This window comes from Haliotis rubra, unplaced genomic scaffold (assembly GCF_003918875.1).
Source record: "Haliotis rubra isolate DU_JTF1 unplaced genomic scaffold, ASM391887v1 Scf280, whole genome shotgun sequence".
In the NCBI taxonomy this organism is placed as follows: Eukaryota; Metazoa; Mollusca; class Gastropoda; order Lepetellida; family Haliotidae; genus Haliotis; species Haliotis rubra.
The window spans coordinates 905643-922087 of NW_025766892.1; the positions used below are offsets into that span (position 1 = coordinate 905643).

Consider the following 16445-nt stretch of genomic DNA (forward strand, 5'->3'; position numbering starts at 1 on the left):
TACTCCCTTCTTGTAGAGTCGGTTAAGGAGAATAAGAGGTTGCAATGTGTCATTTGGGTCTCGTGGGTTTTGTGTCCTTTTCGGGTCGCGTGTATGGCGGCGATGTGCAAAAACTCAAGACTGGACCAGACAATCCAGTGATCAACAGCATGAGCATTGATCTATGCAGTTGGGATATGATGACCTGTGTCAACCAAGTCAGTGAGCCTGACCACCCGATCTCATTAGCTGAATCTTACAACAAGCATGGGTTACTAAAGACCAATTCTAATCTGGATCTTCATGGATGTATTTGTGCTAACAATAAAGCATATATTATATAACAAAGCATTTTTATTGAAGTTCATGGCTACATCATATTATCATGATTACTGCCACTGTGGAATAAGATACCGGAATATACACAATAACAAAGCCACGAATATCAAATGTCCTCACTTCATCAAGGATTAACCTACCAAGCATTTATTGTATCATTAATCTCTATAAGTAAACAGTGTATCATTATCATCACATATTAATCATTTAATGTGTTCTACCACATAATCCTGTAAAGTCATAAAATCTATTGTTTTGTATTACATAATTCTTTGAATGTGTAAAATTAAGTAACAAGAATGGTGAAAAACATGATAGTAATTACAGGCAACAATTTACTGGTGCAAATTCAAAGCTGATATTTTTTCAAAGGAAAACAACTCAGCTATTTCAGGTCAAAATTACAAATTGTATTCAGTACAATGCCTTTGTTTAATTAAAATGTGAGAGTGCAGTGAACTTTCCAAATGCAATGGACAAAACAATGAAATGAGATACTCAACATAAAAATGTTTATCTCTGTCATTATGTTTGAACTGTCATACATACTTATATTTCATATGTAAGTACATTTACACAATCAACATTTAAACCAATTGTCATACCTCAAACATCCTGCTATGTTTGTTCAGAAAAAAACCCAATAAGCTGCTGATTTCCACAGCTGACTTTGGTAAGGGCCATTCCTTTTTGTATGTCCTTACATAAATCAGAGGACTGCCGTATTATAATTATGTAAAAATAATTTAATAGTTAATAATAATTATTATTATTTTCAAAGAATCAATAGAATATATTTTAAATGTAAGTATTGTTGATAACAGGCATTCATGCCACATATGAAATGTATGCATTATTGATAATAGCCTTATTCATCCCACATATATGGAATATATACACAGTAATATATTTCTACATGACTTCAACTGAGGTATTAAATTATGTATCAAATACAATATCACAGATACCGTGGTCATTAACATACATGGTATTTACAGAAAAATAGACAAATACTTGTAAACGTCCACAAAACTCAACCATCAGTAAACTCAACAAGTACACCTTATATCTATCAAACGATATCAGCTTCTCGGTCAAAACAGAAGCATTAACAATGAAGATGTAAATAAGGTCAAGAGGAAAACAACAAGTACAAAATCATACCTACAAATCAAAGATTAAAAGTGTAAATAATCTTATAATGTTAAATCAATAAAGAAATATGTTATAACTCTTGTGTTTTATGTGTCATACAGATATGTGATTCGGTCGAAGTCAAAGTCAACACTATTATGGACAATTCATGACAGGTTTCCTTCCAATGGTGGTCAGTTGTTTGGAGAATAGGATGGACATCCTGATAAACTAGTCCATGGTCTTTACTTGTGTCCATATAGTAATTACCATTAATTCTCATCATGGAATAACAGTGAATACAAGTCTTGAAGTATACATAATGGTATCAAAAAGAAAATAAATTTAGTAAAGAATTTCAAATATTGTCTCTTTATTCTCAGTGTAGGCCCATCATTCCCAACCATATTACTGTCTCGGCAGTGATACTTCTACAATGAGTGAGTGAGTTTAGTTTTATGCTGCATTCAACAATATTCAAGCTGTATGGCAGCCATACTTCCACAAACAAGTGTGATGTTAGTGCAAAGGTACCTCATATATGCCCCAGTGTTAGACACGACGTTAAACCCAATTTCACCTCACCCAGTGTTAGATGGATATTTGTTAATCTAGAAATGTTCCTGCATTAAGAATTCTGTTTTTCTTTTTTCCCTCAACTTATTCTCGAAATAAACAACAGACTCTATGACAACTTCATCATGAAGACCACACATAGTAATCAGTGTTTCAAAACCAAACAAGTTGCATACCACTATAGTTTGATGAGATGCACTATATCTAACTTAAAAAACTAAAAAAACACCACTGTAATTAGCTTGTTTCAATTGTAAAATGCAAAAACATGGAAACACTTGAACAAAATCTCACTTTCAATGGCACAAGAACTGTTGGTAAAAAACGCTTGCAGCTGAAATAGCATTACTCCTTCCTGACACAATGTAGTGGTGTGTGACCTGATATAAGAGTGTGAGTTGATTTGAGATAATACAGCTTAAAAAGTATTTCAGTTATATCACAACATGTCAACTTGAAGTTTCAATGTTGATGTTTGGGATTCTCCACTTCATTCTATATATCAACAAGTGTGGTTATGGTGCTGACAAACCTAGAAACAGAAACAAGACAAATCCTGGATTTGAACCAAATTGTCGGTTTCTGACATGCCTAAGGGAGACAACTCTGTGCAGTGAATAGCCCTCCACCCCATCCCAGACACATGAATAGCACATCATGGCAGGTTATATCAGGGTTCACTGGTACTTATATCATTGTAGTATCATAGTTCCCACATACCATATTTGTTCTACACAATGATGCGCATTTGTTTAATAATTTGTGGAAATCAAAATCAGCTTTTGAATGCTTAACAAGAATTTCACAGTGCATTTTGTAGATGAAAAATGCTTAGGAGAGTGCTATAAAACCTTTCACATGCATCATTCTTTGACAACAGATTTTTGCATGTTAATGCAGAATGCAATAGAAAACTATTACATTTAAAAATAACAATCTTAAAACAATACATAAATATCCAACATGCAACATGTTCTCCGGACAAGAAACATTTTTGGCATATTCAACAGTATTAATGTTCTTGTAGAAACTACAAATACTGATCCAAATGACATTAAAAGACACATATGACACTACAGCACAGACACAGTCTCGTCAACTACCCTGTGGATTTCAAAGGCAGGTATGGTATGTCATCATCTTTGGATAAGAGGCATGTGGTTTGGCTTTGAACAGTTTCATACGACTAGTGCACAACATCATAGATCATGATATACATACTATAGTCTGAAAGATTGTATGTCTTTCAATAACTTTGGTTTGGTGAAAGATATTCATAAACAACAAGCTGCATTCGTTTGAGCAGATTCACTCTTTGGGACAAGTCATGGTAAGGCTTCACAAGGTATGGGTTTAGAATAACTAGCATCCATTCTGAATGTCAAAATATTGTGAAATTTATAGGAAGTTTTGAATACATTTCTAGTCAGTAAGATTCTGTTACACTGTACATTCACTGAAGTCAAGTTTATTTAAACCAAACATTAATATTTTTTAGATTTTAGAAAAAGACAAACCATCATTACAGGAACCAGTAAATACATGATCTTATTTTATTTTCAGCGTAAATATACAAATGGGTTGTAACCTTCCAGATATAAGTGCAGTGCCTTCTTTTTGCCTCCACCAAGCATAAAGATAAGTATGTTAACACAGTTCCCAACTTAAATATTCTTATTCAGCAGAAAAGCTTTGACCTGAAAACTCCTCAAAGATCAAGTGCAATTAAACTGAAAACCATCGTTGTCTGAATAGTGTTTGAAACTATGAATGAAAACAGCATTTTATGTCTGAGATCACGTTTGGGATCTGCGCACAAAGGCAGATTGAACATATCTTGGTTTGGCAGCGACAGCACTGAATTCCGGTGTTGCAGGAACTTCCTCCTTCTTTTTGCCCTTCAGCATAGGTGGCGCTGTCTGTGGCCGTTGTATCTTGGGAAACTGCTGCTGGAACCATTCCTCATACTCCTCCACCGTCATCTCCACGACCTTCTCTCGGCAGAACTCTATGGCGGCGGAGATGTCCGGGCTGCAGAGTTCCCAGTCTCTCAGAGTCTCCAGGACCTTGAGGAACTTGTATACACTCTGCTTGCTGGTGCTCTCCACCTATCAAACAGCAAAACATATTACTTGGCTGCCAATTCTGTTAGACATTTCTGCTGTGTTATCAAAATATCAACCCAAGTTCATCGAACTCAAAATTAACGAACAGTAAAAACACTACAACTGCCATGTATATATATCTCTCACAACCCTCATCAATTTGGGGTTCATTTGTTACATGCTTGTAAATAATTCATCTTTCACAGTCTGTACGGCATTAAACAGGGCTACCCTTGGCAATGGATATCCAAATAACAAAGTGAGTGAGTTACTGTTTCATGCCAAGTTCAGCAATATTCCAGCAATATTATGGTGGGGGACATCAGAAATGGGTTTTCATCCATTGTGTCCATGGGTGACAGGCAAACGCTTTAACAGCTGAGTCCCTAACTAATAGCTAACAGTCTCCAGTAATGAAGAAGCAAGAATATATTCATGAACACATTTCTTGAATTCAACGACATTTTCTTAAAATTATCATGAGAATAGCTTAAAACTTATGTCAACTGTTTTGTGCATTTAAATACATAATTATTATTAAAAAACACAATAGCATTTGCTACTTAGTTTCTCTTACTTCTATCAATGTAAAATGTGTAATGGTCAAAATGATAACGAAAAGTGACAATCAAGTGTGTCTCACATGGTGCTTCTCAAGGCTATGTGTTAATGACTCAACTACTTGTCAGTGGAACAGGTTGTTAGTGCAACAAAACCAAGAAGCCACAAGTGCACCTAAAAACTATATCTGCATTGCAATGAAAACCATACTATAAACTGACAACCCTACAAAATTCACATCTAAAGTAAAAAGCATGCTTGACAATCATGTCAACTTCTTCAAACTAACAGCCATGAATATTGCCACCGAATGGGCATTTCACTTTGCATGTACCATGAATTTGTGTCTAAGAAATTCAATACAAAAATGTATTCCTATTCCGAAATGGGCGTTAAATAATTCTAAAAGTTAGTGTCACTTAGCTGGATTAAATACTTGACATATTGGCACTGGTCAGTGTGGCTGATGTGTTGACTGCTCTGGTCTTGACCGTACCCAAGGTTCATTACTTATGAACACGTTTTTGTAAATGTAGGCATCAAAGCGTGAAATGGCCAATGTGGGCTTGTGCTAATGGATGGGCCAATGTGGGCTTGTGCTAATGGATGGGCCAATGTGGGCTTGTGCTAATGGATGGGCCAATGTGGGCTTGTGCTAATGGATGGGCCAATGTGGGCTTGTGCTAATGGATGGGCCAATGTGGGCTTGTGCTAATGGATGGGCCAATGTGGGCTTGTGCTAATGGATGGGCCAATAACTGTCATATGGCACTGATGAACTGCTGGATTATTTTCCTCACCGTCAGATGAACTTGACAGAATAGACTAAATGTAGAAAAGTATAATTCTAAATATACTCCCTAGCCACTAATAAATTCTATCCAAACTCTCCATTGGTGCAGAATAGAGACATGCTTACTTTACATTTATTCATAGACTCTATTAGGCAGTTTGTCAAGTTTATCTGACAAAACAATTAAGTTCATCGATGCAATATAACCATTGAGTCATGCAAATTATCATTGGACCCAATCCACATCAAACAAATAAAGGGATTTCAACATTTGGTGAACTGAAGGCATAAAACAAATATATGTTAATGTTTTCATTGACAAACAACATGACATGACGGTGCTGTAATGGTCCAGTTACTTCCTGATGTTTGGGACACACGTTACCTGATGGATCTGGGCTCTGGTTGACTTCCTCCTAAGTCTAGGCTGCATTCAACAACAAGCACAGTGGATCACACACTCACTCTACGCTATAGAGGTTTAGTACAGCAATCCCTACAAGCACCGATCACTCACTAGAGGGACTGCAGCTCACCTTTCATCATTCCATTTTAAGTGTACATAATTTCCTCAAGTTTTAAAGATTAATGTAATAGAAATGTCACTGGACTATTCTTTCTGCTGACCCTTTAAAACTAAACTAAACTAAAATACTTGTTTCACTCGTGTGATTCCATTTAATTTGGAATCCCCTATATTTCTGCTGAACCCTAGACACGAGTGTATCTCTTTTTCTATGTCTACAGCCTATGACGTATTTATCAAGGAATCAGTTCCATGCTCCTGAAATGTATACAGTGTCACCGAGTCTTTGAAGGGCATTTAGACGTGATACACATAAAGACAAGAGTTTTATGGATGTCAACTTCTTTATTGTGAAGGGTCACGAGGTTTCGAAGTATATTCTTACTCCTTCATCAGGTGAATGAAACTATTAGGAACAGACAGCTATATATGTACATGTTAAAACAACAACAGTTATGAGATAACAAGGGAAACAAGTAGTTAATTAGTAGATGGACAAGTGGAAGTGGCGAGTGTCCATCCACCCGAATTAGTCCCATTTCTGGCAGTGAGATTATCACACCTTTTAATTGGTCTAGCGCGTTGTCCCATTTCTGGCAGTGTTATCTCATAACTGTTGTTGTTTTAACATGTACCTATATAGCTGTCTGTTCCTAATTGTTTCATTTACAGTGTCACAGTTATAATCTTAGAATGGAATTTAACAAATACAATGTATAACATTTTTTTCCAAATAAGCTTCATGGAACTATTATTGTGAGCTCAGTCAAAATATTTTGTAGCTTGGGTGTATACCCACCTGATCATTGCTCATGTGTAGTTAATAACAAAAGTATGTTTATCCATCCATCATGGTGTTATGTTTTGTTGTTGCTGTCTTGATACACTGTATACTGCAGTATTTGGTAACATAACAGTATGGCTATCTAACTCTTTTGTAAATGGGCCGAAGGATTTCCACAACAATAAACAATTGGGTCTCCAGTTAAAGAATGATGGACAATGGCACACCCAGAAAGGTCATCTGTTACACAGGTGACCAAAGCATGTACACTGTCTAGAGCACACACAGCTCACTCAGTCTTCAGCGTTTAGGTAGGTCTAGCACATAAAGTAATGGTATTTGAGGAACCTTTGGGGTTTTACTGACTAGCAGAAAATGACTCAAACACTCCAAGAGAAGAATGGTCTGAGTTAAACATTTAAGTTACAATACAAAATGATTAAATATGAATTAAAATTAAACAAATTCTGGGAAACACAAGATGGACTTTTACTTTGTACCCCGGTATACTGTATACATTACGCAGAGCTTTATGCATTATATAGAGCATAGAGGTGGTACTTGGTGCCCATAGTTTGGCAAAACATGACTTAAACAAACAAAGGAAAAGCAAAATAGGAAACATCACTACTGTTCAAGCATATATTGACAAAAATTCAAAACCTATTTGCATGACTTTTACTCTTTGTAGTTCAACGTAAACATAAATGTCAACTCTACTACCCCCAGAAACTAAAACCCTAACCACTGATGTGTTTCTGAATAGGATGGATGCCTAGCGGCAAGGCTGCAACCTTGTATAGCCTCGTTCATGCAATGCATTTAGCGACTATCATATCAGGAACTACACAAGCACTATGTGGCACAGATTAGGAGTATACAAAATGCAAAAAGCTATTTTAAACTGCTTAACATATTAGTAGATACATACATGTAAATTCATTTCTGAAATCTAGTAAAAGAATTGAACAATTAATTGTTTAAAAAGAGGGAATGGTAAAAGTAAAACAATATTAAGGAAACAAATGTTATTTGTAAATAAAAGGCATCCAAGGATTACTGCATAACCAAACAATATCTATTTATAACAATATCCTGCTGTCTTACTGTACACTTATTCAGACTAACACTATGATCAGATGAAAAGTCAACACAGCTTATGGTTCAGTGAAATAAAAGTTTATGATGGCTGATATATGTGATAAAATCCAAAAGGACAATTACAAAAAAAAATTAAAAAACTAATATAGATACAAAATATAATACAAAACTATAACGCAGAAAATGTTAGATATATAACAAGCTGTAAATAATACAAAATAAAATAAAAAGGTTCAATTCAATAAAAAATCTAATATGTTCCAAGCGGTGTGCTTCAAAGTGTGCAAATATTTTTTTCCCCAAAGCAATAATAAAATTTGATAAAAAGATGAAAAATGGCGGAAAGGTACCAAACCAGTAGAGAAGGTTTTAGAACCAGTGTTTGAAAAAGGTTAGAGGTTATCCCAAAGGAGCAAATAAAAACATAAACTTTGACGTCTGACGTACTGAATCCAAATCCAAATGCACCTAATCAAAATAAAATGCTTTCAGGTTATTATGACGGAAAGCCATAACTTAATATACACTCAGTGTCATTACTGAAAGGTCAGCTGGGTATACAGGGTGTCAAACACATGCAAACATGCATTCGTCAGGTCTGATTACACTGACATTACTTTGATAAAAAAAAGCAGTCTGTAGAAGGGGGTCGTCTTATCCATGGGTTACGTATTCGTCAAACTGTTTTCCAGGGGTAAGAAAACAACATCGTATCACTTTGCGTGAACAAACAACAGAAGACAAATAATGTGGACCAAAGTTATCATTATGGTAACTGCCAGTTGTCTGTGGCCTGTGTTTGCCGCGATTAGGACCCCATCGCAGGGGATCGACTTAGGGACGAAACATGCACGAAACATACCATTTTGACACTGATTTTAAGGGTCAAGTTTGGGGGTCGTCTTATCCATGGGGTCGTCTTACAGACGGTAATATACGGTACATTGACATTACTTTGATCAGTTGAAGAACAGGTTGTATACGACAAAAGACCATTATTTCATAAAACTGCAATAATGGATTACAAAGAAAGGTGATGGAACAAGCACATGCCTGAATGAACAAGAAGGACAGTTCTATCGATACTTCTTTATTACAATATATGTGACATTTCATAGTAGATACTAACACCATTGTCAAGCAAGTGATGAATTGTAGATGCTTATACCATTATCAATCAAGTTTCTGTGTAGATGCTAACACAATTATCACGCAGGTGATAAATTCTTCACAGGCTTGATAACAGTGATAGCATCTACAATGAAACATTGCATATATTGTAATAAAGAAGTTGTATATCCATAGAAGTATCCTCCTTGTTCATCACACCAACTTCCGAATTTCACTCCAAGAAGTTGCCTGAATGTAACCAGTGGTTTACCGAATGTGTATGCTATACGTGACAAGTAACAGTCAATGTGGGTATAAAATATATCATTCCAGAGGAACTGAACTGCACCGTAGGACTGACTGACTGAGTTTGGTTTTACGCCGCTTTTAGCAATATTCCAGCAACATCACGGTGGGGGACACCAGAAATGGGCTTCACACATTGTACCCATGTGGGGATTCGAACCCGGGTCTTCGGCATGACGAGCCAACGCTTTAACCACTAGGCTACCCCACCGCCCCACTGCACTGTAGGAAGTTGAAGGTGTACCATTTGTTGTATACCCCGGTACTTTTCATCCACTGGACCTCTCAATAATAACACTGAAGATACATCAAACATCAGAGACAGACTGGTAGGAAAGGATCATCATGTATTCATCACTTTTATATAGGGATTACCTTAGAGGAACTATTCTCTCTTTATCAATACAAAAAGATATGTGACATTAATAGCCAGAGCAAAGCTTGATATGGAAATAAGAAAACCTTAAATGAATAAAACAGTTAAGATCAATTCTCATGCTTGTGTACACTAGAACTTCAATCATGAATCACAGGAACAACATTAAAATTAAATCACTACTGAATGTGTCTAGCATGGCCAATCTAACTTTGTCACCTTTGAGGTTTGTTTAGAAGTCGAACATTGTTGGATATGTGTCTGCTGAATCAACTTTTAGTGTCATGCTTACAAGTCAAAAACAAGAACTGAAGTTTTCAGTAAATCACACAGAATGGTTGAAGAAGAAAGACTGAATTCATGCAATTTAAGGAAATTTTTAAGCAAGGACTGTCTTAGGAAATATATATCACCACTTTATCAATAATCAATAACAGTTCAGTTAGCTTGGTCAACGCACTTTCCCAGTACATTCACCCTTCTTAACTTGACTTCAAATTTTCCTTAAATATATATAAAATGTATATAATGTTTTCAACTCTAAATACCCTGGTTATACATATATAACTGACAGTGATAATCCTATCAAGAGAAGATGTAGGTACATCAAAGATGGACAGTGTACGTACCATTCCAAACCTCTCCAGTTTAGCCAAGATTGTTTTATAATACCACAGCCCTTCCCGGACCTCCTCAGGTATACTGTCACGAAGTACTGTGAACCTTAAAGAACAGACAGAATTATTGTATAGTATCACAGCCATAACAAACATCACGGGGTGTTCTGTCACAAAGTACTGTGAACCTTAAAGAACAGACAGAATTGTTGTATAGTATCACAGCCATAACAAACATCACAGGGTGTTCTGTCACGAAGTACTGTGAACCTTAAAGAACAGACAGTATTATTGTATAGTATCACAGCCATAACAAACATCACAGGGTGTTCTGTCACGAAGTACTGTGAACTTTAGATACACACAAAACACTGATCCTTCTTTGAACTGATAAGTCTAAGACAGTCATGAACAATAAATGTTGATTCTTGATTATCAATCAGTAGTTGAGAATGAATATGATTAACATTCCATCAACCAAAATCAACAGTCCAGTTCTTGAAGGCTTAATGTCCATTTCTGGGAGCGCCAAATTTCATGGACACCCCGAAATCAATAATCAACTAAACACATGTTGATATATATATTTTAATGGCATAGTTGCAATGTTATTTACCAATTTCTTTTGGTTGCTTTATCCTTGTCCTTCTTCTGTTGTTCAGCCGGTCGATGGAGGATTCGGTCTGTGGATTCACGCATGTCTCGTAAGGTGCGATGGAAACTGTGACCTTCAGCTTTCAACCCCACCAGCTTGCTACTGCATTTCACCATCCTTTCTCTAAGACAAAAATCATATTCAGTTCATAATGTTTGACAAGCATGGGATACTGTGAAGCTTGTCAGCCTCAGAGTATCCACAGGTTGACAAGCATGACCTCTCCTGCCCTGAGTTCCCAAAGGGGGTTCAGTCTGGAGGGACTGGTGGTTAACATTCATGCATGGACACAGGTTAAACACCAAAAGGATAATTTGAACGAGGTATTTGAAACATATTTGAAAACAAACTAAGAGAATATATAAAATGATTACAAGCAACCAAAATGAAAATGAAAAACTCCTTACCTGTCCATCTGTTCCAGAATGTCATGAAGTGTTAAAGCTTTGTCCTCAAGAATCTCGGAAAACTTCTGTCTGCTTTCAGTTGTCATGCCAGCATGACGGTTGCTAGGCAATGATGCCATGTACTCAACCAGCTGTGGTGAACTGGAAGGAGAGCCACAATCCAGTAAATTGTTCTGACAAGAGCCCTATATAATGGCAGACATTGTCTTCAGTTTACTGTCCTGTGTGTGGCATCTATATCAACTCACCTTTTTGGTCGTATAAAATGAACGTCTGCTCTCAGCTCACGGGAAGCTTTCTGATCTGGTCCGCCACCCATGGTATCATGGTCCTGCAAGTCCAGACAGAGGTATTAAACCAAAATTACCAAGAATAACTCTAAAGTGAGCTAATAGCAGAGACTGATGCTTAGAACTGATAATGCTGATAGAAACAAGCAATTACAGTTGGGAACATCAGGGAGATTCAGAACCCGAGGGAAACCTGGACTTGTTTCATTCCAGGCTATAACAGTTAGAGCTGAGTGAAAACAACAAAATAACAAGCAAAAGAATGATGGGGATATACGGTTCAAGGCCATTGTAAAAACGTCTACAAATACCACAAAGTGTACAAAACAAGGCCTTGCTATGAATATCTTGTTTTCAAATAATGTATATACATACTGTTCCTGGTCGCTCTGGAGATTTCAAAATTGATTTTCGTGATGTCCTTCCATCATGTTCAGATTTCCTGAGGTAAGAAGTATATTTCATTCATACAAACACATCAAATAATATTCATATCTGTGTGAAACAACCGAAATGGAAACTATGTTTCAGAAACAAATATGTCAGCACAATTATTTGTTCCGTTTTGATTCTGTTTTTGTAGATGGCTAAGAACAGCACATTTACTGACTTTAAATATCTTTTCACATAAACTACAGCATGCAAGCATAACTTGTACAAGGGGGAGCTATTCCTCCGGGAACCTGACCTGTCTTTGCCACGGTCAGAGAGAGATGTCCGGACGTCTGTCCGTCCCAGCATCGCCTCTTTCCTCTCCTCCTCCTGTTGGGACTCCCGCTTCAGACTCTCGTAGTACTCGTCCAGAAACTTGAATATACCTGCAGCACGGACGTACAACATGGCTTTAAAATCTATGTACTGTATGATATTCTCATCATCAAACAAACTACTTCATGTTTCATCAGTAATTACTTTGTGTATACACTCACAGGTATCAGATAATTTTCAGGAATACATATAATCTTTGATATGTTGGCTTATTAAATGTATCACAAATAACTAAAATAATATCTTCCTATAGACAGCTTACAGGGAGTGTTTTTATCATGACAGAATACCACTGTCTTTCCTCTTTTATAAAAGTCATGACACAACTGAGCCAAATAGAAATATAGAGGACAACTGTTTCACTTAAACAATGATTTGATTTTAGAAAATATATACATACTGTTCATATGAATATTATTACATGGCATTAAATCTGACAGTATTAACACAAAGTCTTAAGACATAAAAGAACAGGTACATTTATCTCATATTCTAAGATGCCTAGCGGTTAGAACAATCGAAAAAAAATACATTATCAGACGATAAAGGTATAGTTTTTTGATGACGTAACAATTGAATGACGTTATCCCGTCACTGCGCCATTCTAGTGTGCCCCCTCGTAATCGAACCATTTTACATTACGTCACAATGTAAACGACGTCACGATGCATGTCAGTTGTCATCGCCTCGAACGGCCTCGTACAGTAAACTACACCGTTGCATCCAGTTTCTTGGTTTGCTGTTGCTTCACGCAGCTAACATCACTGGTGGAAACATTACGTTTATGTTTTACGACGGTTAAAATGTGTCATTTCGACTCACAAGTTTTCAGCGACGGTAGCGTTCGTAATGTTTACATTCCCACAATGCAATTGTGGAATGTCGCAATTGACTACTCAACTTCCTCTGGATGTACTGATCTAAACTTACGCTGGTAGTAGAAATGCAACGTTCATATTGCCCCATATGGTTTACGTTAATGACAGATGTAATTAAAATAATTCAGAGAAGATATTTAATCGAAAGTAAACCGTCATCAAACTGTTATCATTTGTTTTTCTGGTAGCGTTAGATCTTAGCGTAGGGGCAGACACATTAATAGAACAGGCGCCAGTTAGCCCTGTGCAAGGATTTTTAATTTAGGTCACCCGACACCGTCGTTTGTTTTCTGCCTTAAATTAATCGTAATTATCTTTAGAAAGTATTAAATTTGGCATCTTAGAAAAGAAATACAGTTAAGCCCTACCACCATGTATAGAGTAATAAAACACACTTTAAGCCCTGAACTATTATAGCGTTAAAAGCACTCGGACTTAAGCGTCCTCGTGCTTTAACTATAATAGTTCAGGGCAAAAGTGTGTTTTATTACACTATAAATGGTGGTAGAGCGAAGTGTATTTCTTAAATATGATTTATCCAGTAATATCAGTGTAACACAGGCTAATGAATCTGTTAACGCATATCTTGCTTTCAACTAGCAAAAACTGTCAGTTGCACGACTACATTAAATAACTCTCAAGGCATAACTATCAGCTGAAACTTGCAATAATATAAAGTGTCTTAGTATAAGCAGGATATTAATTTGTTAACATATGTACACATCTATACTGACATTATATGCATAATAAAGGCTATGATAATAACTAAAATATTTAAACAAACAAATTGGGAGCATAGCTATATATTTTGTTTCAGACAGTATGTGTTTCTGAGAGAACAGCCAGTCTGGGAATATAAGCATTGATTGTGTAGGCTAATTTGTTAACACCAAGCCTGTTTTGCTGTACAAATGTCATGCTTTGTAAAACATATTCATTGTTTTGGAATTAGTTGATTCATCCGACAAGGAGGCTCCAGATATTGATAGTCATATGTGAAAGATTTGCCAAAACAAATATTATTAGAATTAATAATTAGCCTTGTTTTTACCGACTTCACAGAAAACATTACAACGCAGTCATGGTGGAGGAATATGAAAATATAATCAAGAGTGTTGATGAATTAATAAACTAAAGACAAGATAATCTGGTCTGCTTAATACCAGGTCTGGGTGTCCTTTCAACACAACAACCAAAAATACATATTATTCGTGAAGATACAAACTGGCCATTCCCTATGAAAAGGCTTTTCTAAGGCTATGGGAGCATGTTCATGTCATATTTAACAAAACATTTGTCAATATCATCAAAATGCATTAGTACCAGTAGAAGCAGACATTGTTAGAGTCTGTGAAAACCACCAGTTAACCATTAGGCTCCACACATTCATCTAAGATCCCGTCGGGCAGTGGGGTAGCCCAGTGGCTAAAGCATTCACCTGCCATGCTAAAGACCCAGATTTGATTCCCTACATATGTCATGTGTCCTGATATTGCTGGAATAGTGCTAAAACCAGCATAAATCCACACTCACCCACTTGCTACAAGGCATCGTCCAAATTCTGCACTGTATCTCCCACCTCTACATAGAGGTTATCATATCACAGTGCTCGTTTCAAGGTGGTAACCAGTTTACAAAACAATAGTGAGAGAGTGACCTAGGTGTCATGCATTATGAACTGTCTTCCAGTTATCAGCTTAATCCTTAGCACACTCAAAGAGATGCAGGACATTAGTTTTTAAACACTTGTCGTTGTAATCAGGCATCAATATCTTGGTCATTATGGAATTTCAACCCAAAGTTCAGTGGATACTACCACAGTGAAGGGACACAACTCCCTTTCCTGGCTAAATAACCAGATAGTAAGTGAACCAAAACTTGCAAGGTGACAATGCACTTATTTTCCCATAATATTGAACATCTAGATGAAACACAAGTGCACATCCCTAGATTTTCTCTGAATATTTTGTGCTACCCATTTCAAACATTTTTTAATATTAGAAGAAGGAAACTTGGAGATATTTTCAAACCTTGGATCATTGTCTGGTCACATTTGGTGACTTTGATCTTTCACAAATGTCAATGAAAGTTTATACAGCTGGAAACCTTTTCCAAGATATTAAGTTAGTTTGGTGATTATCATATACCATAGCCTGTTGGGGTCATAAGAATCTTGATGCATATTTAAGCAACCGTGACCTTCAACATCAGTCAGTTAAATACCTAACTAAACTCTCCTGTCACACAGTCTATGTTAGTATACAGGAGCGGATCCAGGATTTGGGAGATGTAGCGTGCACTTAAATCATGAATTCCAAAGGTTAGGGGGAAATGCTCCTCAGGGACAATTTTGTTGGGGGAGAAGGGGGGCTGCGCACCCCCCTCTGGATCCACCAAAGGTATTTTTTCACACATGCGCTATCTACCAATATACCTTGACATACATACACACACACATAAAATAACATCTTGAGTTACACAGTCTATTGTAGAGTATACACACACATATACTGACTATGCAAAGCTCTGTATGCATGATGCATAACAGTTACATTACCTGACGTTTTCTCTGAAAGAATACATTTAATCACATCACTATCTGTATACCTACATCATTACCTATGAAACAACAGAGTACAGTTATGTTGTCTAACACAGATTACAGTACAGTTACAGGGTCTATCAAAGATTAGATACAAACTGGTTGTAACAACACCCATTTTGCATCCAACATCGTTAACAGGTACATTTGTGCTCAGTTATTGGGTCTAACATAGATAAGAAACACAAACAATTGTAGGAACAGTCTACCACTAGGTACTTTCAACAAAAAGGATAATATCTGCAAGCATACCATCATATACTGAAGGAAACAAATAAGGGAATACATGAAAGTACAAGTGTTCCTATATCCTTTTCCAGGCTTCTTTGCAAGCTTTGTATTGCACTATGGGTAAAAATCTGCAAATGAATGGAGGAACACTTGTTCTTTCATTAGTTCCAATATTTGTCTCCATCAGTATATTAAATTTCTTTCATGTTTCTGGTGTTTGTAGATGTACTACAAGCACACAGACACCAGTACCAGTCGCTAATCTGGTTCCTGGAGGTCACATCAGGTGTGTCAGTTCCAGGTATGT

The 16445-nt window shown here is 36.6% G+C and overlaps 1 protein-coding gene across 1 annotated transcript in view; it reads right to left on the minus strand.

The window, feature by feature from the left end:
• Nucleotides 1-315: 315 nt before the first annotated feature.
• The window catches only part of LOC124281229 (coiled-coil domain-containing protein 60-like), a 44552-nt gene continuing 28422 nt past the window's right edge, over nt 316-16445 (minus strand). The window contains exons 12-20 of the mRNA XM_046717254.1: nt 15863-15874; nt 12348-12477; nt 12035-12101; nt 11618-11700; nt 11370-11510; nt 10924-11085; nt 10320-10413; nt 5873-5914; nt 316-4136 (exon numbers count right to left, since the gene is read on the minus strand). Of these exons, the coding sequence (XP_046573210.1) occupies nt 3825-4136; nt 5873-5914; nt 10320-10413; nt 10924-11085; nt 11370-11510; nt 11618-11700; nt 12035-12101; nt 12348-12477; nt 15863-15874 (1043 nt within the window). The 3' untranslated portion in view covers nt 316-3824. The remainder of the gene's footprint in view (nt 4137-5872; nt 5915-10319; nt 10414-10923; nt 11086-11369; nt 11511-11617; nt 11701-12034; nt 12102-12347; nt 12478-15862; nt 15875-16445) is intronic.